This window comes from Balaenoptera physalus (assembly GCF_965194825.1).
Source record: "Balaenoptera physalus genome assembly, chromosome: 17".
NCBI lineage: Eukaryota > Metazoa > Chordata > Mammalia > Artiodactyla > Balaenopteridae > Balaenoptera > Balaenoptera physalus.
This window is the reverse complement of record NC_138895.1, coordinates 2,609,902-2,636,831: the sequence shown is the minus strand read 5'-3', so window position 1 is coordinate 2,636,831 and position 26,930 is coordinate 2,609,902. Positions and strand designations below refer to the sequence as shown.

Genomic DNA, 26,930 nt, shown 5'->3' with positions numbered 1-26,930 from the left:
CTTGTGTTTGGCACCTTTCCATGATCGAGATGGAATTATCTCAGAATTAGCAAATGGCAAACACATTCCATGACCTAAGGCTGTAATGGCTTTTTTAATACTGTTTGCTTTACTCATAAAAAATGAACTGTATTTCAAGTTAGGAGATTATTATTGTTTGCCTTACTCATAAAAAATGAACTGTATTTCAAGTTAAGAGATTATTGTTGAATTATCAAAATATTCACTACAGGTTTAACTTGCGAACTCCTCATATGTACATTGATTATAATCAATTTAAAATCTCATGGTCCAGTAGTCAGGGGATTGGTTACTTGGTGCATCTGTCTGATGGAATATCATGCCCCTGGATTTTAGAAGAATTTTTGATGGCACGAATAAATGCTTAAGACATATTAAGTGAAAGTCTGAAATAATACATACAGGTATAATACCAACATTGTGTTAAAAAAATAAGAATATTGATGCTTAGAAAGTAAATAATAACTGACTCTTCAAAGGTTAGGCTTATCAATAATTTTTATTTATTTTACTTGGTTTTCAGGTTTTCTGCAAATGCGTATACTACTTTTATAATCAAATTAATGAATATTATAAAATGTAATTTATAATTATACATAGAATTTATATGTACTCTGTGATTCATTTTTCACTCAGTTTTTCAGAACAATGTATATGATAAAATGACATCTTTGAAGCTCTGTAGTGTAAATTATTATTTATATTATGATCTCTTTTTTGTTCTGTGGTTTTTCTGCTGTAGACTTATTTTATTTGTTAAATGTATTTTTATTCCTTAGGAAACTATTCTCCATGTGTCTTTATTGTACTTCATCTGGTCTAAATAAATATATACAGCTGTCTTTATTTTTACCTTGTCAGTTTTGTTCAAATAATGCAAATACACAGTTTAGAAAGTTAATGATACTACGAGCCTTGGAGACAAAGCATAGCAGTTCCTGGCTTCACCTGTCCCCGCCCCCAGGAGGCTCACACTCCAGAGGGAACTTAAAAAGATAGCTTTTACGTTCTGCTACAGATGAAGGGTTAGCTCCCATGCCCCCTTTACCTCCCTCTCATCCTCCCAGTGTGGTTAAATGACTATTCAAATTAAGTCAGCAATCATGTTTTCTGTTACGACTATGTGAATATTGCCTTCCACAGACCAAATCGTGTATTCTAATCCTAACAATCCCTTTCTCTTACGGTTTTGGTTTTCCCTTAACATCCTGTTTCAGTCATTCAGCGCGCCTCTCAGTGTCTGAAGCCCTTCCCTGGCTTGCCCCGTCTGCAGGAGGAGGTCCGGGCTCCATGTGCTGTGGCCTGTCCGGTCCTTCTGGCCTCCGGAGCACTGCTTTCTGCCCCCGGGCTCACCTCTGCGCTGCTCTTTGCAGTGTTTGAGCGGGTGGATTGCCCCTGTCCCTTCTGCGTCCCGAAATGCCTTTCCTGCTTTCTGCTGTCTCTGCTTCCCAGGCCTTCTTTAGGCAACTCTTGCGGGCCTTCCATCCCCTCCCTTGCCCCCACCGTGTCTGGGCTGGGTGCCCCCTAACACCTTGTGCAGCTGCTGTGCTCTGTTCATCTGAGTTTGTAATTGTTTATGCCAGCTGCTTGCCACATGTGCTCTGGGGTCCTTGAGGTCTCCTGGGATCTTCTCAAGGGTCTGAGAGGTCAAGTACTGGGTTTTTCTACTATAACATCTGAAAACACCTAATGTTTTGCGAAACAGCAGGGCTTGTGGGAAAAATAGCATTGGGGCATGCCACTCAAAGCCTGTGCAACCAGCTTACCAGCAGAAACAATACCAATCCTAATAAAATTTCTGGGACAGCTAAACCTCTACTGGGGTTTGCAGCTGGCGTAACAGTCAGTCAGTCCTTCACAGCCTTAAACCCTAGGGTTCATCGTCCTCCTTTGACAGTCAGGCCCTGGAAGACCATTTGCTTATGGATTATCATTTTATTTGCGTATAGGTGTCATTTTTATTAAAATTAAAAGATCTGAACCTGGGTATAGCCTTCATTAGTCTGTTGTTTCAATTCAGGGAAAACATCTAAGCATTTTTACATCTGCATCCACAGTCCCCCAGATTACTTGAAGACACTGTACCATCATCTCATTGTCTTACATAGGAAGGTACTCTATTCCAAGCTTTTTGCTTAAAGTCTTTATGAGCTGCTACGGTGTGCCTTTAGTGTGTGGAAGCTTGTGCCTTCCTGTCACTTCAGAACACGAACATGTATTGTAAACCACCACACCTTCATTATCGCCACGGCATTACCGCGTGTGCTGAACGTGTGAGCTCGTTTGTGTTGAAGAAGCATGCACTGCAGCAGGTTGTACCTCCTATTCCAGGAAGCCTTTCCTGCCTTCCTCCCTCCTGCATACCCTTTCAGCTTTCTGTTCAGATCTGTTTCTTTCCTACCAGACCAGAGAGAAAGGAGTCTGGGAAATCGCAGTTGGACGCTACACCCTGTTGACAAGGTGATGTTTTTTCCAGCCTTCTGAGTGCCTGGTCTGTTGCAGTAGATCTGAAACACAGATGCAGTGCACTTTCTAAAATGGAAAAGTAATTAATACCTGACTGACTCTGCTGCCTATATAGTAGATGTTCCTAAACTCGAGTGGACTCCTGGGTCTCTAGGAACTCAGGAGCCTTCTGAAATTGTATGCAACACTTCTAGTTTGTTCGTTTTTTAATAGAGGGGAGTTTGTGATCAAACTCTCAAAAGGGTCTCCCCCAAAGAAATCACTGGCCTACAGGATGAAAGTCTACCCAGCTCCGTGTAATTTCTCTGCTCTCTCGACTCAGGCTGAGCCGTTTCCGCAGCCTGTAATTCCCTACCTCCCTTTACTGTGTTGCACAGTCCATGCCCTTAAGAGAGCTTCCTTGACCCCAGGAGCCAGTTCCCTCTTCGGGCTCCGTGGGCTCCTTCGGCTGCCGTCTGTCACATGAGCTGGAGCTCCCCATCCCTTTACGGACGGTTTCTCACTTGACAGTGAGCATGCGAGGGCCTTCTTTCCAGGCTTATGGTGGCTTTGATGAGGTAGTACACAGATGGCAGCAAATGGTGGTAGCCCCTGCTTGCTTGGGTCTTCCCCTTGCCTTTCTCACCGGGAGTGTGAGCTCCCGTGTGGTGAGGTCCACGTGTGCGTTTTGCTATGATGATTTTGGGTAGAGTTCAGGAGGACCCGAGAAGGGTCAGGTCACTTTTCAGCCATAAAACAGAGCAGAAGGGAAATAATATTTTCAAGCTAGTAGATGATGGCGTTTCGGTAGAGCCGTCTGTAAAACGTCTCTGCGTAGCCAGCGTCGCTCTCGTCAGTCCTCAGCAAGTGCTGCACGGGGGCTGACGGGAGCTGCCGCAGCCTAGCGTCGCCAGCTTTTCTGTCGTCTCGGGAAGACTTTAGGACCAGGTGAGAAAGCTAACCTGCGCTTAGAGGCCACGCTGTCAAAAACACCTCTACATGGGGAATTGCCTGGCGGGCCGGCGGTAGGACCCTAAGATCCCGCCAGCCTCACGGCGCGGCCGAAAATCCCACCACCGGTAAATGCTGGCATTGCCCCCCGCGCGGCGCGAGGTGCTGGAGCTGGAGAGGGTCTGTCCCGTCCGCCTTCGCTGCGTGGCGGCTGCGGAGCTGCGGAGCGCTCAGCTCGCGGGCAGGACGGCGCTGCGGGCCCTGGCCCTTTGCAAGGGGAGCGGGTGGGGACGCCGGAGCCGGCCGTGTGTGTGCGTTAGATAGTCTGCGGTGTTTGCCCTGCTTGGAGAGGAGGAGAGACAGGAGGGGCACCGAGTCTGCAGTGTTTGCCCTGCTTGGAGAGGAGGAGAGACAGGAGGGGCACCGGCGCCGGGGCAGGCCCTGGGGGCGCGGCCGCCCGGCTGGCTGCTCGTCTTCTCTCCCATCCCGTCCAGAGTGGACCGAGTGCGCTGTCAGAGCTCTTGCTTCTGGCCACGGGTGTTTTCGTTCCTCGCTTTCCCTCTCGCCTGATTTATTAATTCAGAAATTAATTGATACATGAATTTGCTTATTAGCGCATTGAATAAAGCTTAAATTGTGTATTAAATAGTGCTATTGAAATTCTTATTTTATCAAGTTGCACTTTTGTCTCCATTCAAAGATGCTGAGTTTGACTTGTTAGAGAAGTTCATTGTACCTACGTGTGTGTATCATACGTTCTAACGCTTAAACTATTAAAGTTGTTAACAAAATTTGTGGTCTCATTTATCATGACAGGATTTACCAAACACAACAATCTTAATATGTATATTTACATATATGTATATATATTTATTTATATACACACATTTTAAACATGTTGTAGTTCCATTTTGTATTCCGTGTTTAGGTAATCTTTCTTCTTTATGTTAACATTTTGAATTTATGTGGTGCATTTAGGAATTGATAGTGGATGTTTAAGTTTAGGAATTTTAAATCCAGTAACTCGTGTGTATTTACCTAGGCTTTCCACACTCTGAAGAAGGCCACGTGGCTCAGTGGTGGAGGAGCGTGGTCTCTGGAGTCTGGAAGGCCGGGGACCACGCCCCAGCAGCGCCCCTTCCAGAGCAGCACTGTCCGCTATGGCAGCCACTGGCCACGTGGGGCCCTTCAACACTTGGAGTGTGGCCGGTGTGACTGCATTTTTAATTGTATTTAATTTTAATTAATTTAGGTCTAGGTAGCCGTGTGTGACCGTGGCTGCCATACTGGGCCTCACAGTATGAGGTGATTTAACTTAGTTCTGTGTCCCAGGTTTCCTGTCTGTACAGATGAGATCAAACTTAAGCTGCCTTGTGTGGTGGTTATAAGAATAAATAAAACAATACATTTAAAGAGCTTAACTCTGTGCCTGGAGCAGAATATGTCCTTGAGAAATGGTAGTTAGTTAAAATGACTATTATATATTTAATAAACTGGAATTCCTTTCCTTTTGAGCATTCATTTAAACCTGTTTATTTTTATTCTTCCCTTTCAGGATTAATTTATTTTTGGAAATCAAGTGCAATATTAAAGGAAAGCAAACCGCACTACATTATTGGAAGCCATTTCTGCTAATTTTATTACATTTTAAAATTGATGGTTTGATTTGCATACTGTCATGGGAGGAGCTGTGAGTGCTGGGGAAGATAATGATGACTTGATTGATAACTTAAAAGAAGCGCAGTATATCCGCACTGAGAGAGTGGAGCAAGCCTTCAGAGCGATTGATCGCGGAGATTACTATTTGGAAGGCTACCGGGACAATGCTTACAAAGACTTAGCCTGGAAGCATGGCAACATACACTTGTCAGCACCTTGCATTTATTCTGAAGTTATGGAAGCGTTGAAACTTCAACCAGGATTGTCTTTTCTTAACCTGGGAAGTGGAACCGGATATTTAAGTACAATGGTGGGCTTAATTTTAGGTAATTTTATTTTTGTAAAATTCTATTTTAAAAAGTAAGCTGAGTTTGTATTACTGTTTATGATTTATAGGGTTTGTAACTTTGTGTACAATATATGTTTGAATGTATATTCTAAAAGTAGTTACCTTCCTTAAGTGTGGAAACACCAAGGTCATAGTAGTAATCTTTCCTTATTTTCAGCCCTGACCCTGATAGTTAGCTTTGCATTCAGTCCTAGACTTAAAAAGTTCTTGGAACTGTTTCTGAACCCCCAGCCATTGTCTGTACTTAGAATTGAACAGTTGGAAGGTGGGAAACTCAGGAGTATCATGTAATCTACTTCAGGTAAAGTGTCCTGACAGCTGGCATTCTGACAGCTGGCGTAGAGAGTTTGATGGCTATCAGTCAGTGCCCCATGGTGAAGGGGATGGTGCTGTGCTCTTGTTAGGGTGCAGGAGTCTGTGGGGTATGGAGGGTGTGGCACTGCGGGGCAAAGCACAGGACCGGGGAGAGAAGTGTGTATGTCATTAAGTTTCAGCCATCTCGTTGAGTGTCTCTCTGCCAGGCCTTATTTCTGGGGCGAGTATACAGCAGTGGTCAAAAGGGACAAATGTCTCTGCCTTCAAGAAGCTTACTGGGTGCTTACTGCGAGGGCTAGGCATTGCTGAAAGCACTTGACGTACAGTAACTCATTTAATGCTCCCAATAACCCTGTGAAGTATGTATGGTCATGATTCCTGCGTATGTCGGTGAGTAAACCGAGGCACAGAGGTTCAGTGACCCACCTAGTGTCATGTAGCTAGGAAATGACAGCTGGGAGATTGAGAAGGCGGGTGGACAAAGCACGCGTGCAGGAGAGTCTGCTCTAAGACATTGTGATGTTGGATGGAGGATGAACAGCCGTGAGTGTCACTGAGCCGCTTAGTATTTACTGAGAACGGCTGTGTGACAAGCAGTAAGGTAGGGCGCCAGGCCCATAACATAGACTCTTGCCCTTGAGTTTGCAGACTGGCGGGAGTGGAGAGACGTAGGACAATGCACGGTGCTCATCCCGTGTGACGTGTGCTGTGGTTGGGGTGTGTGCCCGAGTTACAGGGATGGGACTGGTTTACAGGTTACTCTGCAGTGATGGGGATCACGGAAGGGTTTTAAATAGAGAAATGGCCGTACTCTAGGAGGGCGATCCGTGTCCTGGTGCGCTGAGGCACTCCTGGTTTTTCCCGGTCATCCTAGCATCAGTATTAATGACGTCCTTCTCTTTCCCACAGTGTCCCAGTCTGGACGGCAAATTATGTGTTCACATCGTACGACTTTAGGCATTTTCAGGCCTGAAGTTCCCCCTTCCTAAACACTGACTAGCTCCGTACTTGCTCCCCTAGTCATGGGACCTGCAATCATTTCACTTTAAAAAAAAAAAAAAAAAAGCCCTTTCATCCCACAGCTGAGTCAGTTCCCGATACATAATAACTGGTCAAAAACGGTAACATTATTAATTTTTGCCAAGAAAGAAATTTAGCAGCTTACATTTAAATTTGGTGCTCTGCTGATCCTGAGAGAGCAATTTTTCATCAGGTTGGGAATCCCAGAAACCTAGCACTTGTATCATTAGAGCCGCTTTGAAAAAGGAATCTCTAGGGTTTGAGACGGTCTCCAAATCAAAGGAACTTAGCGGAGGGAGTAGGGAGAGCTGCTTTTCCAAAGTGGGAGCTGCCTTCCTTGAGCCAGTGCGTCTCTTGACAAGCTGTGGCCGCGTAAGACTCAAGTCCAGGCCTCACTCCACGTCCAGGCACCTGTTGTTCTGCCTTTCACTCCCCTAGCCAGTCAGCTGGCTCCTGCTGAGGGAGGGCAGTTTAGCCAAAGGCCTGGTGGGGGGAGAGCAGGGGTCCTAGCTAGCAGCCTTACCAGAGTGAGGTCACCCTCCTAAACTCCATTCCTTCCTACTTGTCTCCAAGAAACTAGATGACTGGGGCCAGATGCATTTGTAGGCCGGCTGCAAACTTGATCGTATCTTGAATGGTTTTCTCCTCTGTACCCGCCGGCATTGTGGGGAAACAGACCCTGGTTTGAGTGATCCACGGCGATGGCACTTCCTCCTGTTAGCCGGCTCCAGGGAGTCACGTGGCTTCAGTCACATGTGTGACCGCACTTACTGGACAGTATTCCAGCATTGGTCTGTGTGTGGTCCTGCAGTCAAGACCGAGATATAATACCTCTCCTTTTGTTGTACGTATTCATTTGATGAGAAAGGTAAAATAAAAACATTTTAAAAAAGGAAAGGCAGAGAGAACGGAGTCTGTAGAACTGTGATTACAGTTGATAAATCTTGGACCTCTCCAGCTTCTGAGGACGCTAATCTTTTTTTCTCCCGCTCCCCTTTTTTGGTTTGTGTTCCTCGAGCATTTAATTAAAGTCAAGGAGGGGGATACATCCGTAAAAATCACTTAGAACCAGCTCCACAGGGGGCTGCTTCCGTGTTCCCTGCGATAATTGAGAGCGGTGCGTCGGGCTTGGCCCCAGTGCTTCCCAGTGGCCGTAGCAACAGAAGCTGTCTCCTTACTGCACCGCTCCAGCACCCTGGCCCTCAGCCCTGCTCTCCAGTCACAAGATGGCGCGTTGCGTGCTCCCTGTCGGCAGCGTTCCTCGCCCGAGGACACGCTCCGTGTGATCCGGAGGCTCGGGGCCGGGGCCAGGAGGGCAGGGTGTCTGGGGAGGAGGCCCCTTGAGGGATCTCCGCCTGGAGAGGATGGGCTGCAGTCCTGAGAGCTCTTGTTCGGTGAGAGAAGTTAGGGTTATCCTGACTGCAGGAAATGTCCTGTGATTCCACCACACTTGGAGCAGCTACTCATAAATGGAATTTAGTTTTGCCCCGCACTGAAAAAATGGATTACTCCAGGTTCTAAATCATGCCTCATTTTGGACAACTTGTTTCGTTCCCAATTGAAGATAAATTCTTGTTCCACTCTCGTCTCCTTAGGAGTCTTCCTGGAGCAAAGGATTTTCACAGAGAATCTAGTCCTTAATTGATCCTCCTTTCAGTGCTGTCTTCTGCCCAGGGAAGCCCATTGAATGGGGTGCGGGAGAAGAGGTCTCTCACGTCCTCGTTAAATATCAGAACCACGAAGCCAAGTTATTCTGATAATCTTTCTGATGCCGGTGGGGATGGTTCGTCTCCGTTCTGATCCTTTTTGCTTAGGGATTCACTCCTTATATAACCCATGATATAAAACTTAGGTGTTTCTTACAAAACCTGTAGTATCGGGCTTAATGACTTTCTTAGTCTCTTGCCTAGGTCCTGAGTTAGTAGGCGTGACTGTGGAGAGACTGCCAGAATCACCCAGCACTCCGCACGCCACTGCCTCAGCTCTGCAGCATCAGTTCCTGCAGGTCACACAGTGGGCAGGCTTGCGCGCTTAATGGGAAAAGCACTGTCAGTGTACCTAAATGCCTTTACCTCCAAGGGGGCTGGTCAAGCTGCCTGTGGCCGTCATGTTTGGTCTCTGTACTCTTTCTTTCTCTTTACCACAGGACATTAGGTGGTACTTACTGATTCAGCTACACTGACATTGCCTTTGACCTCAGACATTCGTGTTTTCTCTCTCATTTTAGCCCTCTTCCTCACTTGGATGAGGTTCTAATTTATGTGCCATAAAGTTCACCCGTTTTAACTGTACAAGTCAGGGAGTTTTAGTCTGTTTGCAGAGTTGTACAAACATGACCATAATCCAATTTGAGAGCACTTCCATCACCCATAAAGATCCCCTACCCCAGCCCCTGGCAGCCACTTACCTGCTTTCTGTCTCTGTAGATTTGCCTTTTCTGTACCTTTCATGTCAGTGGAGTCATGCAGTCTGTGATCTTTTGTGTATGGTTTCTTTCCTTTAGCGTTACGTTTTCAGGGTTCATCTGTGCTGTAGCGTGTATCAGTGCTCCATTCCTTTTGGTGGCTGAGAAATACTCCGTTGTGTGGGTATACCACATTTTGTTTGTCCTTTCACCAGTTAATGCTGATTTTGAATCATGCTGATGTGAATATTCATGTACAAATCTTGGTGGAGACATCCAGTTTCATTTCTCTTGGGTGGATTCCTAGGAGTAAAATTGCTGGGCTGTATGGTGAGTTTATGTTTACCTTTTTAAGAACTTGCCGAACTCTTTTCTGGAGTGGCTGCACCATTTTTTATTCCCACCAACAATACACGAGGTTCTAGTTTCTCCATAGCCGCACTGATGGGTTTTTTCTTTTTTTTCTTTAATAGCCATCTTAGTGGGTATAAAGTGGTATCTTGTGGTTTTAACTTGCACTTCCCTGATGCCTAATGATGTGGAGTATCTGTTCCTGTGCTTTTTGGTTATTCCTCTATTTTCTTTGGTGAAATGTCTATTCAGATCTTTTCTCCATGTTTAAATTAAGTTGTTGGTGTCCTTATTATTGAGTTGTAAGTGTTCTTTATATATTTTAGGTACAAGCCCTTTATCAGAAATATGATTTTCAAGTAATCGTTTCATATCCTTTTAAGCACCCCTTTTAGAAATTCCCATGGCCCACTTCAGGCCTGAGAATGAGGGAGATCCAGAGTGGTCTCCTGCCTCGTCCCCCATCTTTTTGGTGAGACAAAACCCATTCTGCAGGTTTCCAGGGTTCTCTCTAAGGTCGATCGTCTTCTCTTCTTCTCTGCATTAAGCCAAACCTCAGTTTTCCCTCTATACTTCTACCCTACTTCTTCTTTTTTTTTTTTTTAAGAATTACAAAGACTGTTCTTGGTATGGGCTTTATTTTGGGCTCTGGGCAAATCTGTTTTGCAAAGAACCCTTTCGTTTAGGCTACTACCATTTTCTGAAATCAGTTAAACTCCTTACTGTTTACACCGTTACTCCTTAGTCCTGGTTGGGCTTCCGTGCATCTTTTTTCTGCCCATACGCCCTGCGTTAAGTTGCTACCATTATTGTGTTTCTTGGGGTTTTTCCCTCACTTCTGGTTGTGGAGCGGAGGTCATTACGGACAGCCGTCTCCTTCATCGCTGCTCCTGTGAAAGTCCCCAGACGATTCTGTGTTTATGGGTGTTACTGCTGATTATTACAGGGCAGCTAATAGTAATAAAAATACAGTTTTAGGGAACAGTGCAAGCTGTAGAAGTTTTACCAAGTTTTCATAGTAATTTCTTCCGGTTATATTTCTTCATGCTCTTCTTCGCGGTTGAAAGGCACTTCCCTCAGTGCTGTGAGAAGTCTCAGGTGGGTCACTTTGCATCCCGAGTTTTTACGTTCAGGCTTAACGCTCCCCAGCCCGGATCATCCGTGAACCAAAACCAGTCGAACTGTATTTGCGAATTTGCCGACTTGCTGAAATGCGTCTGTAACCCTGACGTCAGTAGCTGCCATTGGCGCGCGTGCGCATGCGCGGGTGCCGCGGGGGCGGTGGTGGGGGGAGCCGCTCTGCGGGCCTGGCCCCAGCTGGCCTGGGTCGAGGGGCGGTTCTGCTCCTGGTTTCAGAGTCTCAGAGCGGCGGCCAGAGCATCGAGTCGCGGTGCGGTGCGAGCAGCTTGGGTGCTGGGCCCGTTTCTCCTGAAGCTCGCTTATTTTGTAAACTAGAGAAAATAGACTCTACCAGGGCGAGTTTTTAGGACCGAACGTTGTTGTCTCTGTGAGGTACGTATGTATGTGTATGTGTGCGTATTTCCCTAGTAGCCGTGGTGTAGCATTTGCTTAGTAGGTGTTTTCTGGATTTTACAGAACGTAAACGACCACAGATAACGTGTGCTGCCTGTATACGTCAGAACACTCCTAAGCCTTTCTGAATTTGTGTCTCTGTGTAAAATAATCTGTGACTCTCCGTCTCCCAGTGACTCCCTCCGGAGCTGGCGCCCACGGCCGTGTCCCCCTCCTGACAGTCTCCCGTAGGCTGAGCTGGGTGCCGGACCTGAGCACCCACGTCAGAGGCTCACCTGTGTCGCAGGGCTGGCCCTGGAGCCTGCCTTCACGTCGTCCGTGCGTCCTGCCTCCCTCACCTTTGACCTGCAAAGGATCTTGCCCTGGGCTCCGCTGCTCTTTGCGTTGCCTTTACGTACACTTCCTCTGTCCTTTTGTGGAAGCTTCTTTGGCTTCAGCCTGTGGTGAAGGGTGGCTCTTCCTTCTGTCTTCAGGTCACCTCCACAGGCAGAGGATTCCCAGGTTTCCAGCGCCAGGTCTGTCTGCTGAGCTCTGGACACTCCGCATCCTCCAAGCTGGCCAACAAGCTGGATACTTGATTATGCAGTGCTTACTGCACGCCTCTTCTTCAGTGTGCACGAGATGCCCAAGTTCAGCCTGTCTCCAGCTCAAGGTGCCCTTCCTTGCCCTCGCCCACACAAGACAGCAGCTCAAGTGACTTATACCTCCTGTGTTTCCATTTTGGTGAAAGGTACTTTTTCCTACAAAAATTACTCAAGGCAGGGCCTGAACAGCAGTCTCTCGTCTCTGTCCTTCACTTTATCTTGGCGGGATAGGCAGTCTATTCACAGGGTTAGAAACCTGAAAGAACCGAAAGGCCCCTCACCTGTCTCCTCCGCTTTGTCTCGTCTTCCCACCTGAAGAGCAGTCAGCGCACGGAGCCCTGGGGACACCTCCACTTCCGCACAGACTCGCAGGATGCTTAGAGGGTGGCAGTTGACTTGAAATCAGAAGAACTTTCCTAGGTACACAAAGGAAAGTCTGTATTGCATTTTAGAAGATTTCTAGCGAACAGCTAAAATTAGTAAGAAATTTATTTTCAATGACATATACTTTTCTGTAAGATTTACTTCTGTACAATGCCTCATTCTGTGATAAAATAGATTTGACACATGAAGACGTGACAAATACACATTTTTATGCTTTGTATATATCATTTGCCTCAGTCTTCCTTGTGAACCTTTTAAATTTGGGATGGTAGCTAAGTTTATGTACTTTATCGTTCTCCCAAAGAGTATTTATTATACGTGCGGTTGAGTCAGCTGCTGAGGATACAGCAGTGCGGAAGACACATCCCACACCCTTGAAACCGTGCACGTCGCTTCTGAACTAGCAGTAGAAACAGTGGGTCAGATTTATTGGCTGTCCTTCATTTAGTTCAGGAATTTTTATTGAGAACTGATGTGACTTGGTCACTGCACTGGCCCTGGAGTATCTTCACAGGTGAATACGCAGTACAACAGAAGGGCTGATGAAATGGCTTCTGTGGGAAGTGAGCGCGCTAACAGAGTTGGGTCAAGACCTAAAGCTGTTCACGTTGCCTTTTAAACCATGTTCGGTTACGTTACAGTTGCGCACACTCAGTGTATTGACTGCTCTGGCGTAGTGTTCTGGTGTCGACGTGTGAGAGACAGTCGTAAGTTACCCTGGCCACGATGGACTTGGGTATTATCAGCCTGCTGGGTGGAAGTACCTGAAGCAGCTGATGGTGACATGTGTTCTTGATATTTTGACATTTTAGACATTTTAGAGTTTATTTAGGATCTTGGGTCCATGCTCCGTAACTGTTTAAACCGACACTTTCAGATTTCGTGTAAACATATTTTTAAGATTCAAGTGTAGTGAAAGAAAACAGTACTTATATCCATAAGCTGAGAGAAGCCTGAGGGACTGGAACATTCTGGTGAATTCCAAGGCTTGCTTCAGGAGGCCTTTCCCAAACCTAGAGAGCAGAGAACAAGTCTCCAGTCTTAGGTATGTCCCACTAGCTAAAGAATTTTAGGCTTAACATGGCAAGATTCAGTAAATGTTTGACAGTGTCTTTTGTTAATATGATTTTTTAATGTGATATATAATAAGGTGGAGAACCATAAGAAAATATTTATGTCATAAGTGGAAATGCATTCGATCAGTTTCTCTTATCTAGTTATTGGTTACTTAATCTTTTTCTGATCTCATTTTTTCTCCCCTTTTCTTCATCTACCTTTGCACTATTTCGTTTCTTGGCGTTATACCCCAGGGTGTTCACGGAAAGAAAGAATGAAACCTATTCTTGTCTGCTTTTCACCTGTTACCATCTCTGAATTCTTCTAAAGTTACTTGTAAATCTTCCCAAAGATGCCTATTTTATTCGACTAGAATTAGTAATAAAATATCATTGTAACTTGTTTAAAGGTGTTTTTACATATACAGTTGGTCCTCTGTATCCACTGGTTCCGCATCTGTGGATTCATCCACATCCATGGATTCATCCGCATCAAGATATTGGGGGAAAAAAGTCCAGCAGGTCCCTAAAAGCAGAACGTGAATTTGTCACGTGCTGGCAACTATATACATAGCATTTACGCTGTATTTCCTATACACAGCATTTATGTGTTGGGTATTATAAGTAGTCAAGATGATTAGGGGAGGGTGTACAGATGTGCAGGGTGCGTGCGGACACGACTCCATTTATATGAGGGACTGGAGCGTGCACGGATTTTGGTATTTGCAGGGGGTGGTCCTGGAACCAGCCTCCCCCCGCCAATACTGAAGGATGACTGTATGTTTTAATTCTCACTGAGAAACTTTATGCTACTTTCATGGAAACCGAATAACTGATTCACCTACTCCCTCTTGTGGTAAATATTTAGTTTTATCCTGATGCTTTTATTTGTAGTTATTAACTCTTGATTATCATTTTAGCAACAAGAGCACAGATTTGAATAGTCCAAAGAGATTTAAAAAGTCATTTAGATTGGGCATTGCAGTAATTAGGAGGGTGTAGCTAGGTTGCTCAACCCAAGCTGCCTTGTTAGGGGCACCTGCAGAGCCTGGGCCTCACCCTCAGAGATTCCCTCCCCCTGTTTACAGTTTAAATCAAATTAAATTTAATCTACTTTGAAATTTGATTGTAAAATTCACAGGTTATTCTAACATGTAGTCAGGGTAGAGAACCACTTATAGGCTGCAGTTTTGCTTCTACAGTTAACCAGTTCTGTATTCCAAGGGGAGAGCATGTTATAATTTCTAATGCTTTGTACCCATCTTGTACTTTATGGTGTGTGAAAGACTTTTACGTAATTTACATGATTTTCGCACAGACCCGTTTCATGCAGTAGGAAGGACCTCACAGGGTGAGTGACTGGTGTGATGATACGGCTGTAGCAGGAGCCGGGACTGGAAACGAAGGCGCTGGCCTTAAGTCCACCTGGTGTCTCAGCACCCCGCAGTGTCTCGGTCTCAGATGGACTGTCAGTTGTGCATCTTTGGAGCCCCTCTGGTTACGCGCTGTGCACTGGGAGGTGCTCTTTGCTTGTGGCCGTTCCACGGCTCAGCTCTCCGCACAGCACGGAGGACACCGGGCATCCCGGGCCCTGTGCAGCTCTCAGACGCCCGGGCCTGCACGCCACACTCAGTGCTTCAGAGGGGGCGTGGGGTGCTGGGCGTCACACAGGGCCAGCAGCCAAGTAGGTAAGAAATGGAGCTGTTGATAGACGCTTGATACCTAGACCTAATAATCAGCGACCTTTATGTACAAGCTCTCATTATTGACTAACTGGAAGATAATAAATAAGCTGGTTTAGGTCCAAATACTACAAAAGAAAAACAGTCTTTAGATTTTTTTGTTATATAGGAATTTTGTTATAGTATTGCTCTTAATAAATGGACTTTTGCCAGTCTTAAAAATAATTTCTAATACAGGATACGTATGTTTTTCTAATAACTGTATTTGTCTTAATAAACTTTGACTTCTGTGTAAGTTTCTATTTTCTCTTTAGTATTTAGCAATTAAAGATAGTGGTCAACTGTCAGTACTTTGATTTTTTAAGAATTTATATGACAAAAATTAAGCTTTTCTTATTTCATAGAAAAATCTCTTCACATTGGCACATACAAAATAACCCTGGCATCTATTCAGCACAGTCAAATTAACGTTTCGTCTGTTAGATGGTGTTAGGGAGTCTTAAGCTTTCGTCTTTTGGATGCCATTTCAGTTTTGTCCAGCAACGGCTTATACTTTTCTGTTAGAATTATTGTATATTACTTATTTATTTGAAAATCTTGTACTTTTTAAAAAAATCTCTTTGACTAGCTCATTATTTTTTGGTCGAAAAAGTTACACATGCACGTGTTAAGACACACTTTAGACAATAGAGTGTAATGGTGAAAACGTCTCCTTCCCACCCCAGACCTCTTAGTCCCCTTCCTTAGAAGCAGCTGTGTATGCTTTTTTAGTTTTCTGTGTTTTATTTTTCCGTTCTATTTAGTACAGGTGTCAAATGAGTTGTAATAAAGAGCATCACACTACAATTTTATCATATACTTGATGTGTTCTAGTTGTATATCGCATTCTAAATAAATGAGATACTGGTGACATTGCCAGTTAAGTTCTGCCTTCTATTAATGCATTCTTTTCAATTTATTTTTTTCAACATGTTAATTACTGTTCAGTTTATTAGTGATAATTAAAGATATATCTCCATGATATTTTAAAATCAAGCAATTCCACCCATTAAAAAATCATGAATGGTGTTTGTACTAGAAATTAATGATAGTATATCGTACATGTGTGTTTATGATACTATCAAACAAATCCATTGTATGTTAATGAAATTGTCTTTATTTTGTGTCAAGGTGATGTGAAAAACAATCTCAAGAAATTTTCTTAACAAACTTTAAACCTTATTTCCAAAAGGTGCCACTTTGCTTTTCGTTATTATATAAGCAGAAAGCAAGAAAAGGAAAATGAGACCAGTGGTGTCTTAAGTGACAAACAGCCTACGTAGTCCCTTTTGACTTAGAACTCTCAAGTTCAGACTCCCTCTGTTAGTAAGGCAGTTTGAAATACGAACAGAAGCCTTGACTTCTACATTCTTTACTTGCTGCCTTTATTATAGTGCTTCTCCGTTCAGTCCTATTGGAAACTTCCACCCCAGCGATAATGACCTTTTTTTTATTGACCTCGCATCCATGTGGCCCTCCTTTTGTTTTCCAGATGGTTGATGAGTATAACTAGATTCTTAATGAAAATAAAAAAAGTCTCCGTCATGTTTTACATTCAGTGGATTACCTTAAAAGGGTAGAAGGAAAATGAGATTCATTTCCTAGAGCAATATTTTCCTTACTATGTATATAATGTTAAGTAACTGTAGTGTAATTTGAGTTTTTTTAAATGAGGAAAACTTTATTCAGTGTTTCCTAGCCTTTTTTGTTTCCTTACGGAAATTCAAGTTTTCAAAATAGATTCAATACTAAATTAAAAAGTGACTTTACTGCATGTACTTCTCTAAGTTTAATCTTTTTTGCCATTTTCGTTTATTTTTTGAAAAAAGGGAATTCAGGTTTTTGTCAATTTGTCTTTGGTAATATTAAGGAATTACAAGAGATCTTAAAAGATATTGGATAGGTGTTCCAGTTAGCAGATGAAGAATGACGGTTTGACAGTAAGGAAACAAAAAATGAGAAGCAAAACATTTAAGATTTCATTGATCAGAATAACTTATTTAAAAAAGTATAAAACATTTCAAAGGCAGTTAATGCTATAACTGTTGTGGTCTGATGGATCAAGTACCCTTTTTATTTAATCTTTTTTTTATCTGAATACATTTTCCAAGTAGAATCAGTTTTTTAAAATTTTTTAAAATTTTTTAAAATTTTTAAAATTTATGGCTGTGTTGGGTCTTTGTTTCTGTGCGAGGGCTTTCTCTAGTTGCGGCAAGTGGGGGCCCCTCTTCATCGCGGTGCGCGGGCCTCTCACTATCGCGGCCTCTCTTGTTGTGGAGCACAGGCTCCAGACGCGCAGGCTCAGCAATTGTGGCTCACAGGCCTAGTCGCTCCGCGGCATGTGGGATCTTCCCAGACCAGGGCTCGAACCCGTGTCCCCTGCATTGGCAGGCAGATTCTCAACCACTGCGCCACCAGGGAAGCCCCAGAATCAGTTTTTTTAAAAATAAAATTAATCAAATGCAATAGAAATATAGTAGGTTTATCTGCTTTTGACTTGAAGATAGTATCTGAACATTTTGGTTTAATTTTTATAGTTAGGTAATTCCTAGATTACAAACCGGTATTGTCATGTGCCCCCTGTACATTCAAAAATGTTAATTGGGGACTGTGATTTTTTTGTTATTTTAAAGTTCTTAGAGGTCGGTAGAACTCCAGTATATGTTGTATTTTTAATGGCATTCAGTAGCGGGCACATCCAGTTAAGTAGTTCCTAAGATACATACCAGATACGGAAAATAACACACACACACACTTTTTCCTGAGAGACCAATCTCAAAGTAAGACAGAAATATAACAAAAATGTAGAGTGGAAAACCTGATTGGCTCAGTCTCAGAAGTTTGGGAGGAATGAGATGACTAGCTCAGAACAGTGTGTTACTGTCATGGGGTCATGGGGCAGGCACGAGGCACAGTAGCCTTAGGAAACGTGAATCCTGTTGGTCACATTCTCGGCCAGTACCAGGGTGGGGGAAGGAGCAGTCCCTAGATCGTTCCCCTGTTCCTCGTTCCTGGACTGTCAGTCATCCTTGGCTGTGTGCAAAAAGAAATACCAAGTAAGCGGTGTGAAGTGTGCGGGAACAGGAGAGCAGAGCCAGCTCCGCCTGGTGGCCCCACTCCCCTGGACGGTGGGAGCTCCAGAGGCAGAGGGTGTGGTCTCAGCCCTGGAGGAAGGTAGCATTCACTGGGTTGTGGGGTGCTGTGCGAAGCTTCTGTCATACCTGTGTCAGCCCATGGATTCAGACATTTGAGAATTACCGAATTTTTAACAAATGATAAAGGAGAAGATAATGGTAATTAACTTAAACTTCATATAGAAATATGATTATTTCTTTGGCAGTATTGTCCTGACAGATAAGCTACACCCTGGAGAGAACTCTTTGTGACTTATTTTTTTTTTAAAGCAGTGTAAATAGATTTCCATATAGCTTTTTAAATCTGTGGCTAGCAGATACATATTTCAAGCCCTCTTTAAATGCTCCTGTGATAGATAAATGAGCAGAAATTAAAAGAGCTCTATAAAGACATTCTTAATATTTTTTATAAATGCTGCTGCTACAATTGCAGGTCCTTTTGGAATAAATCATGGGATTGAGCTTCATTCAGATGTGGTGGAGTATGCCAAGGAAAAACTGGAGAGCTTCATCAAAAATAGTGATAGCTTTGATAAGTAAGTATTCATATCTATAGTTCTGCTTTGAAAGCACTTGATAAGTAGACACGTGTGACATGTCTGTTCCTCACTACTGTTAGTTTATTGATCCTGAGTTGTCAATTGAGTGCAGCAAAAATCAGTGTGGTATAAAATGAGAGAAAAAATTAAGTGAGAAAACTGTGCTGTAATTTTTATTCTGTGTACGTATATAGTAAATTACAAACAAATAACTTTCATGTTTTAATTATATGCTACTGTCACTTTATTAGTAGGGTAATGTTCCATTCATTAAACATCATACAAGTACCTTTCCTGAAGATAGAATGTAAAGATGTGCTTGGCATTAGAATACTTTTTGGGAACTGTGTTTACACCTTTGGGATGGTAATTTAATAGTCTGCCCTCTTTATTTGTAGCATAAGAGTGATACCTGTTAGAATATGGAGGACTTTCTTAAAAACATGAAGTTACTTAGTAATATAGCCAGAGGAAATTATCATCGAAGTATATTGATGTATCCTGTGAGGGCTGTGTTTGAGAAATTTGCTTATAGAACCATTGTTTTGAACTCTTACTTTCCCTTAGAAGAAATACTGCACAGGCGTTGGTCCTTGCGCGGGCGAGGAAGTCTGTCTGTTGTGTAATGTCCCTAAAATTCAGCAGTGGTAGTACTGTGGAGCAAAGGCTGCTTCTGCTGAAGTCCGTGAACTCTTGTGAAACTGGAAAATGGGGAGGGCATTTATCTCTCTCAACTAGTCATATTTTCAAAGAGAGAAAGGCCTAAAACGGCTAGGAATCAAGCTTAGAACCTAGGCCCTTCACCGTATAGCAGTTTTGGTCCAGGCTTCCAACCCAGCTTGTTGGGAGTGGGCCTCACTCAGCTCTGGCCTGGCCTGGCCTGGAAGTGGGGGCCTGGGCTGGGGGTGGGTTCCGAGCTGAGGGCTGTTTCCTAGGGTTCAGGCCTGGGGGTCAGCGCTAAAAAGGAAGCAGGAGGGCCTCTGAGGGTCTCCGGGAGCGTCTTCCCCTCTCTCCTCCCTTCCCTGCCCCTCCTCCCCTTCCTTCCCTGGCCCTTTTCTTTCAGTCCCCTTTGCCACGGCCAGTTTGTATGTGTCCCCTGGCAAGTGGCACTTGGTGGGTTGAAGAACAGAAAACCAACCGAGGTGCCGCAGAGTCCGCAGTGCAGGGGGAGGGGCCAGGGAGGGAGTGTGGCTGGGTGTCACCGACCTTGGGCTGCGACCTTGGGCTTCGAGCTGCGAGCTGGGAGCTGGGAGCTGGGAGCTGGGAGCTGGGAGCTGGGAGCTGGGAGCTGCGAGGCACGCTCGCTCGGCTTTGGCTTTGTTCTGTGATCGAGCCAGTGGGTCTGAGCAAGTCACTTGAATTTTCTGCACCAGTTTGCTGAACACAGTTCTGTATCTTATTTATTCTGTCTTTCTGAAGAGTTAACATTTAATTCATGTTTTTGAATCATTTTTCAAATGCTTACCATGTGGGTTCATATTCTGTTTCCAAGAATAACATACTGTTTGACAAATAAAATAGTTTTGAGTTCAAGTTATTTGATAAATTGAGTTTCAATGTTAGTATCCTTTTGTGTCTTCATCATTTTCGTCTGTCTTACAATTAGTGGTATGGTAAGTGCTTAAGATATGGGCATGGATATTTTTTATACTGGTTATTAGAACTATGGAACTTTGTTGAATTTATTGAATTTCTGTTGTTCTAAGTATTTGTTTTGATGTTGAAACTTAACGTACACATAAGACCTTTTGAATACAAGTAAACTTGGGAAATGTGAAAGTAATATTACTAAAAGCAAATGTTTAAGGTCTGTCTTAAGAACTACTATATATTAGATAATATATTTCAGGTGTTAACACATAAAGGCACAGATAATTCACTTTTGGGTCATTAATCAGACAGAACAAACTCAAGGAAGAACTTTGAATCATCGAAGTACCTCTTTACAATATCTGTGGAGTCAAGTTTCTTGCTGACAAGTGGGCATGGTCCTGGCAAACAGTAAAATATGTCATTCTTTGAAGTATTTCTGTGTTGATGTAATTTAATTATTAAATCATCTATAACACAGATAAGTTTGAAGATTTTATATATTTAAGTGTCTCAATTTTAAAAAATTTTTCTAAAATTGTTTTCATGTAATCGTAAGATGATCAAATGTCCTTGGCTTGTATTTCTTGAGTGTTGTTGTTACTGTGTTATACAGGTTTGTTATTCATAAAATGGTGAATCATCAAATATGGTGATATGACTAATCTAAATGTTTCTTTATAATTTTTAATGGTCTTGTTACTTTAGTTAAAATAATCAGACTTTATAATATGGTTGTTTCTGAAGTGTTACAACTTACTTTTAAAACAGATTCTTATATTAATAAACTATTCTGAAAAAAAAAGACAGTTCTGGAAATGTTATCTATTCTGGTTTTCAAGTAACTCCTGAAATAGTGGTTACGTACTTCAGATTATAAAGGTATCTTGCACATACAAGGGGTAGTAGGTACTGGGAAATGCTTCGTTTTGCACAAGGTCGTGAGTTGGGCGGAAGTTAAGTAATCAAAGTTGAGTCATTTAATGGGCTCCTTTAACATCATTTGGTTTTGGTGATAGAAATGATGAAGATGTAGTAGTTTTCTTCCTATCTTACTTGTGTTTTGATGATTTCTTTGATTTTTCTTGGCATTTGTTGATAATATTCCTAGTTATTTTCAATTTTTAAATTTGAAAAACTTGCTTTGGAAAGTGATGTTTAAAATTCTGTTCCTAAGCAATTTTATTATATTTAATTGTGTACGGGTCATCAAAATACATGTTTTAATTAATAAAATACAAAGTAACTCAGGAAAACAAATTGATATTTATGTATTCCTTAGTACTTAGTATTGTTCCTTAGTACCAGGCTATCCTTGATTGTGTGTAACACGAAGACAGTAGAAAGCTAAAACCTAATACTTTTCCCATCTTATTTATCCTGTTGGTTTGGATCTTTTTTATCAGTTTCTTTTTCGAAAGTATTGTCATGTCACTTATGATTTAAACTGTATCTTTAAAGTTTTCTTATGTATATCTACTGGAGATCATAGTGAACTCCCATAGTAGGTGGGAAAAGATTCAATAAACTACTCAACATTAGAATATATAATGTAAGATACATATTTTTAAAAAAATATACAGATGTATGTTTCTGTGTGTGCTTTATGAAGCAAGCTTGGTTCCTGAGTCTTGAAAGTACCATTTCTTCTTTCAGAAAAAAGATCCTTAGTATAATGTGTATACTGTTAAACTTTCTCTGTCTTGGTTCTGTATCAGCAAATGAAATAATTTGGAGAGGCTACCCTGAATTTACTGTACTTGGAGACAGGAGGGAAGGGGGAGTTCTCTTGTGTGGTTTATTCCTTTGCTCTGCCTGTGCTATACCCACATTCACCGAAATTCCCTAATGAACTGACATTTGATTTCAAAGGTTCTCTAAAACACTGGCAAGCTTTTTCAAATGAAGGACCAGATAGTAAATGTATCTGGCTTCCTGGGCCAAGTGGTCTCTCTTGCAGCTGCTCAGCTCTGCCCCTGCAGTGCAGAGGCCTCTTGGGACACCCTGTGGAGGGGTGGGCGAGGGGTTCTAGTACCACTTCACGGACAAAAACAAGTGCAGGCTGCATTTGGCCTCTTGTCCGTGGTTTGCCGACTCCTGTTCTGCTCTTCACACAGACTCTCCACGGCGTTTTAATTTTAGCCCACTCTGATATAAACGAGTCTTTGGGCCTAAGTTCTAAAGGCCCTTAGGTGTCTGGCTTTCATGAGAGAAGGAGAAGTTTGGGGAAGGTCAGAATATCTGAATCAGTGTTTGTGCATGTAGAGTAAGCAAAATAATCTCTCCAGCTGTGTTTACTTGGAAGAGTAAGTCAGTGAAAGGAGCGTGAATTATAAACCTTTACCCTGTAAGTGCTTTGCGAGTAAGTGGGTAATTGGTATAGCATTTATTTACGGCTTCATTTATGTGTTTGTATCCGATGTATACACGGAGCTGACTTGGCTCCCTAGAGGGCATGCTTTGGGGTGTGCCATTCCCTGTGAGACAGTAGGTCCTGTCTCCTCTCCCCTCCAAGGATGCTGTACCTGATTTTGGAAATACTCTGTCAGTAGCCACATGAGTGCAGCGTAGCCTGACTAATTGAAGATTTTCATTCTCTTTGAATGGAGGACTGTTGTTTCTACATAGTTTGTTGTAGAAATGAGTCATGATGTGAGTTCTGAAGACAGTAATGAGATGATAAAAATAACAGCAGGTAATGTGTATTATCTGTTCCTTAAGTACCAAGTACCATTCTAAGTGCTGTACCCACAGTCCTAGAGGCAGTATTGATGTCCACATTTCCCAGATGGGAAAACAGGGTTAGACAGTCCATAACTTCAGCTAGACCAGTCTTTTTGTTTAGTTCTGATTTAGCTATGATGATGTAAAAACTGATTTATTCTAGTGTTTCTTCCCAGGGGTAGGCTGTGCCAATGAATTACAGCCTAGCAACTTGGCCCCAGATACAAAAGTTGAAGCAGCACTTTTTTTTTTTTTTTGAAGCAGCACTTTTATTTCCATCGTTTATTTATTTTTTCCAGATTAGAATTTAGGGAGTGCTGTTAGCATGGTTACGTGCACTATAGCATTTTTATCAGAAAGCACACCTACCTGTTCATTAATGAGACTTACCTGTGGTATGGGTGATGGAGATGGGCAGGAGAGGAAGTGTGTCCCTCAGGGTCAGTCAAGGTACACACTTTAAATTACCTTCAGAGCTAGTGTAGTTGTCTGCATTTTAGAAGATTTGATTGATTTGTGGCAATGTCTAGTGTCCTAATTTTATTTTTAATTATAGGCTCCTTTTCCACGTATTTCAGTTTGCGTTGGAAAAAATTAAGTGATACTGTATTCTATCAGTTTATCACTAGAGCAGTCCTGCTTCATCTTTAAGAGAATTATGGCATACTTGAAGTAGTTTTGCTGTCTATAGATATATAGTCAACATTATTTCAAACTAGTTCTCGGATACTTGAACACTTTGGTATATTCATAATGTTCAGATGGTAGTTTTATGAGAGATATTATAGGCTGTAAACACAGTTTTTAATCATGACAAACATTCAAATGGTGGGACAGAAAAATGCTTAAAAATAGTCATCAGGGCTACCAGTTATGTATTTTAACATCGGTTAGAAATAGCATGGGGGAAAGTTTGATGGCTTCTAACACATTTTAGGAGAAGAAATTATTCTGGGAATAACATACTGTTTGACAGAAATAAAATAGTTTTTATCGCAAGTTACTTTATAAGAAATTATCGTTGAAATACATGAAGGCTCACTTTTACACGACGTACCTGTCACATTCCCTATAAAATGTTTAGAGACTGTTTTTGGTCCTGTGGAGTCTCCTGAAGCTCTATTCAATGAGAAATCTGTGTATTTACTCTTAACACTGTGCTTGAAATAATGCTTGAATTATTCTGAAATGAGTTTGATACAGTTGGAAGGGAAACCACTTGAAAAGGTAAAGTCTTTGTTTTTTTAAATTTTTTGAAATTCAGTAGCTTAATCCTTGGTTGTACGAGTTTTTGAATGGTATAACTGTACTTGGAGATCAAGAGATTAACGTTTCCTTGGGTTTTCTTCCCAATGGAAGGTTGTGAAGTTCTGTTTTAATGAAGTAGTCCTAGCTGTTAGAGTTCAAAATGTATATTATGACCAAGTGTTTTAAGAAAAAGAAGTGTCTGTGATTCATTTGGCAGGTTGTTTTGGACGAGGTATGAGAACAAGATAGGGTTCTTTCCTTTGTCCTGAAGTCCTTTATTCCACGGGAATAATAGTCTGAAATTTCAATGACAGCATCCTATGGCACATGATAAACTAGGTGTGCAAACTGTCAGCTCCCACTCCAGCGGTGTATTGAAGGGGAATGTTGTTTTTTCTACTCTCAGTCAGCTCCTAGACCTAGACTATCCGTCTAAGAGGGAAGCTGCAGGGCAAGGCTAGGTCACCTTGGTCTCCTAGCAGCTTATCAAAAGAATTATATGGGCAAGTTGGCAAGGTCCCTGCTGTGAATGGAATCGTCTGTCCGTCTTGAGATGAAGATAATCCAGCATGCACCTGTAAAGAAAAGCACTGCTGAGGTAAGTGATTGGAATCTGGGTGCTAGTTTGGCCACGCGCTCATGTCGTAAACCAAGCTATCTGTGCTCTCTCTTTTCCCACAAATGATTTTCTGTGCACGTTTTATTTTAGTAAGGGCATGTCAAATAATTTTCCCTCTTGACGTAAGAGTCTAAAAAGCCATTAGATTTTCAGATTTAAATCAATAAATATAAGTCTAAAGTGGATGAATTTGTAGTTATTACATTTTAGAACTGTTTAACTTTTTTTTTTATATACAGGTAACTTACATTGTTAGCAAGTATAATTTGGTGTGATATAGGAGTATAAGATATCTGTATCTGGGAAATTTTGTTTTGGAAATTTTCTTCAAAGGATAAAAAGGATTGCTACTTTTCATGTTACTAACAGACATAAAATTTTAATGAGCTCCCCTAAATCAAGTATGAAAACTGGAAGAGAACACAAGAACCATACTTTTAGGATTAAAATGATAACCACATAGGAAGTCTCCTTTTGGTAGGTCTCTTGTCTTTCTTTTTTTTGTTTGTTTATTTTTGTTTTGCTGTGTTTTTTTTTTTTCCCTTCTCAGGTTCCATTTTGTGTGTGGTTGATGTGAAAAGGTGGAATTTGGATTTTCTCTTTCACGATTTTTAAACCTAGATTTTATGTATAAATCTATAAATAATGTAGCACTATTTTATAATAAAGTGAAAACTTCTGGTTAGTTTATTACTACAGTCTTCCAGATTATACAGAATGGTATTTTTGTTATAAAATATGTCCTTTGGAAAAAAAAAAATGTCCTTTGCCTATAGAGGTTTGTGGGAACTTAGGGAAGATGCAGCTTTCAGAATCCAGTTAAAGCTGAAGGAGGAAACTGTTGTCTTTATTGTCTTCTTTACACTGGAAGAATTAACTGCAGTTGTAATTGACTCTAGCCACTCGGTAGCTGTCACCCATGCCTCACATCAGTCATTTGTTCTTCATACGTATATGAGCACATCCGTAAACATTTGCCTGAAAAATTTTAATCATAGACTTTTGAAAAAATATTATTAGCAGTAGGATTTGTATGAATTTACTTACATGAGATGCCATTTTAAAAATGAGCCATAATTTCAGTATCAGAATACAAAATGTCTAAGTAAGATCCTCACCTCTGCCTAGTCAGAAATACTAAAGCTCATCTCTGAATCCTTTATTAGGAAAGATAATCTATAACCCATTTGTGTATTTAAAAAAATGTTATAAGTACAGGCAGTTTGAGAGTTGTTTTCTTTTCTTTGCTAACGTGAAGGATTCGTGAATTATTGGTGGAGAAGGTGAAGCCATAGCTGTAAGTGTAATAAATAGTACCCAGACGGAACACTGTCTCTGCTAGACATGTTTCTTATAACTAGTAAATTACTATGTTCTAGGTGTTTTCGTGCCTATCTTTAAAAATATTCACCTTTCTACCTGATATGTCCTTGAAGCTTTACTATTTTGTGTCTAGAAATAGTCCAATCCTTCTGCTCTTTTTGGAATGTTGTCTCAAGTTCAGTTAAACTTTAAAATTTGAGTATGCTGGTAAAGAAAATTAATTTGGTATGTAAAATGAAAGTGTAAAGACCCCATATGCATTTGTTAGAGGTATATGGTCCATTTGCATTAGTAGAAATTATTTATAAATTTAGAGGTCTAATTTTTCTCTATAATGATTCTTTGTAATATTCGCTAAGTGGAGGCAGATATACTTGTTCAGATCTGCATTACAAGGGAAAAGACTTTCTTTCCTAGAATAAGGTGGCTTATTTGAGATCTTCAGAAAGGCCCCTAAAGAGTACCTTTCAGTTAGAGGACAGTTGGTTTGGTTTATTCATTAAAGGCAAAAGGGTTTGTTTTGTTTTTTTTACTGTTTGAGTTTTGCTTTTTTTTTTGGCACTTGGGGAAAACATCCTGTATTTTGTAACATGAAGCTACAGTTATTTATAGTTATCCAGTTTAGTAAAACAAGAACCATCATAGTGATGTAGAAGGTGCCGTGGGCACATACTTTTTCTGTAACTGTTTCTGTGCAGGTTTCTCTTCTAGTCCTGGGGTTCTTGGGGTTCTTGTGATTAACATATTTAATTTGTCAAGTTTGGGTTCATATTCAAAGTTGGTAGGTGGAACAGCTGACAAAACAATTATGTTTCTTATGTTTTTCACCTACTTAGTAAATATTTTTTGAGGCCTGTAATAGGTGATGGAGATACAATTAAAATTCAGAGGAAGTGTTCAAAGAGATACCAGGAAAACCAGGAGAATATTCCAAAGGGAAGTTTGTGTTAAGGAAAATATT

General features: G+C 41.7%; 1 protein-coding gene across 12 annotated transcripts in view; it reads left to right on the top strand.

The window, feature by feature from the left end:
- Positions 1-26,930, top strand: part of PCMTD1 (protein-L-isoaspartate (D-aspartate) O-methyltransferase domain containing 1) — a 62,030-nt gene that overhangs the window by 21,614 nt on the left and 13,486 nt on the right. For 4 of the 12 annotated variants that reach the window (XM_082433055.1, XM_082433060.1, XM_082433059.1 and 1 more), the window contains 2 exons: positions 4,973-5,402; positions 18,360-18,462. The exons of 1 other annotated variant lie outside the window; for it this stretch is intronic. In XM_082433055.1, coding sequence (XP_082289181.1) covers positions 5,096-5,402; positions 18,360-18,462 — 410 coding nt within the window. In that variant the 5' untranslated portion in view covers positions 4,973-5,095. Of the gene's footprint in view, positions 1-4,493; positions 4,627-4,972; positions 5,403-11,521; positions 11,701-18,359; positions 18,463-20,363; positions 22,958-26,930 lie in introns of those variants that run through there. 7 more of the 12 variants (XM_082433063.1, XM_082433056.1, XM_082433058.1 and 4 more) reach the window with 6 other exon arrangements.